Raw genomic sequence first — 1,474 nt, forward strand, 5'->3', positions numbered from 1 at the left:
GGCCTCCGCCCCGGGCGCGCCCGCTCACCTGCCCCAGCGCCAGGGCCCGCACCGGCCTCACAGCGGTCACCCACACGGTGCCATCTTGGTTGAGGGTCAGCACACAGGGCACTGGCAGAAGAGAGGGGCCCTTGGCGTGGTCGCCCCGGCCCCGAGCAGGAGGCACCCGAGGGCGAGGCCAGCCAGGGGGCAGCGCGAGTCGCTGGCCCTCAGGCCCAAACTCCGGCCGCCCGTGCTGGGGGGGTGAGGGGACCCGGCCCCCCCGTCACCTAGCGCCATCTGGTGGCGGAAGCGGAAGCAGCACTCCACCATCTTGTCCCGGACCAGCCCGGCCGGCGGCTCCTCGGCCACCCAGTGCACCCGGCCGGTACGCAGCAGGTCTCTGTACAGGGCGGGGTGGTCCGTCCGGGGGGCCTGAGAGCGGAAGGCCAGGTCAGGGCGCCCCAACCCGCAGGTCCCCAGGGACGAGCCTGGGCAGTCTCACCCGCGAGCCGGGAGGGGGGAGGTGGCGGCCAGCCCAGCCCCCCTCAGGGGGCAGCACCCTCTCCCCAAGCCAGGCAACTGGCCTCAGCGCCCCAACTCCGACCCCAAGGATCCGGCCGGGACCCGCAGGCTTCAGGGGGCCACGTGGGGGCCAGGGTGGCGGCGGCGGCCCCAGGCCACGGCCCTCCGTGGAGAGAAGGTCCCTGGCGTGACGGCGCCCCGGGCCAGGCGCACTCACCACCAGCACGTCGCCCGTGGCGCCGTCCTTGTCCACCACGTACCAGGGCTCCCGCAGGCCGCCGATGTTGGCTCTCTGGCCCAGCGTGTACAGGAACCAGCCTGTGGGAGGGCTCGTGAGGGCCGCGCCCGCCAGCGCCCTCTTCTGCCAGCTCCTGGGAGGCGTGTCCCCCCCCCCCCCCCCCCCAAGCGGGCTGTGCCCTGGGTGTCCGGCACCCGAGTGGCCAGACTGCCCACAGCTGGAGCAGACCCAGGGCGTGTGGCCGTCCCTGCGTGCCTGGCGCCAGCCCCGCCCCGCCGCAGGGCTCTCGAAGGACAAGCCAGCAGCAGGGCGTACGGCCTGCCGGGAGGTTGGGGCGGCTGTGCCGAGACCCCCAGGACACAGGACATCAGGGCTTGGCCCCGGCCAGGCGGTGGCTGCCCCTGCGGCGCTCCTGGGGCTCAGCCCAAACCAGGAACCCCGAGCTCTGAAGACACCCCGCCTGCCCCGGGGCACGGCACCGTGGCCTCCCAGAGACGGTGACCTTTGAGCGGCGGCCGCGAGTCAGAGAAAAGCTCCCGGGGCTGCGTGGGGGCACCTTCACCACTAGGGCCCCTGGGCAAGGCCCCCCACACCCCCACCCTCTTCTGGGGCGCGGGGTCCGGGCACCTGCCGAAATGCCGCACCTTGGTGGGCTCCCAGGACGCGCCCGTCCTCCACGGAGACGAACCGGCCGGGCCGAGGCTGCAGGTACTGAGACAGGCGGGCGTCACG

General features: G+C 74.4%; 1 protein-coding gene across 1 annotated transcript in view; it reads right to left on the reverse strand.

Annotated features, from left to right (window-relative positions):
• TRMU (tRNA 5-methylaminomethyl-2-thiouridylate methyltransferase) overlaps positions 1-1,474 on the reverse strand; it is an 8,408-nt gene that overhangs the window by 1,738 nt on the left and 5,196 nt on the right. Inside the window, 4 exon segments of the mRNA XM_012735090.1 lie at positions 4-111; positions 270-414; positions 722-822; positions 1,387-1,474. The exon segment at positions 1,387-1,474 is cut by the window's right edge and continues 18 nt beyond it. Of these exon segments, the coding sequence (XP_012590544.1) occupies positions 4-111; positions 270-414; positions 722-822; positions 1,387-1,474 (442 nt within the window).

Source organism: Condylura cristata, unplaced genomic scaffold, assembly GCF_000260355.1.
Source record: "Condylura cristata isolate star-nosed mole 26May11 unplaced genomic scaffold, ConCri1.0 scaffold00004, whole genome shotgun sequence".
In the NCBI taxonomy this organism is placed as follows: domain Eukaryota; kingdom Metazoa; phylum Chordata; class Mammalia; order Eulipotyphla; family Talpidae; genus Condylura; species Condylura cristata.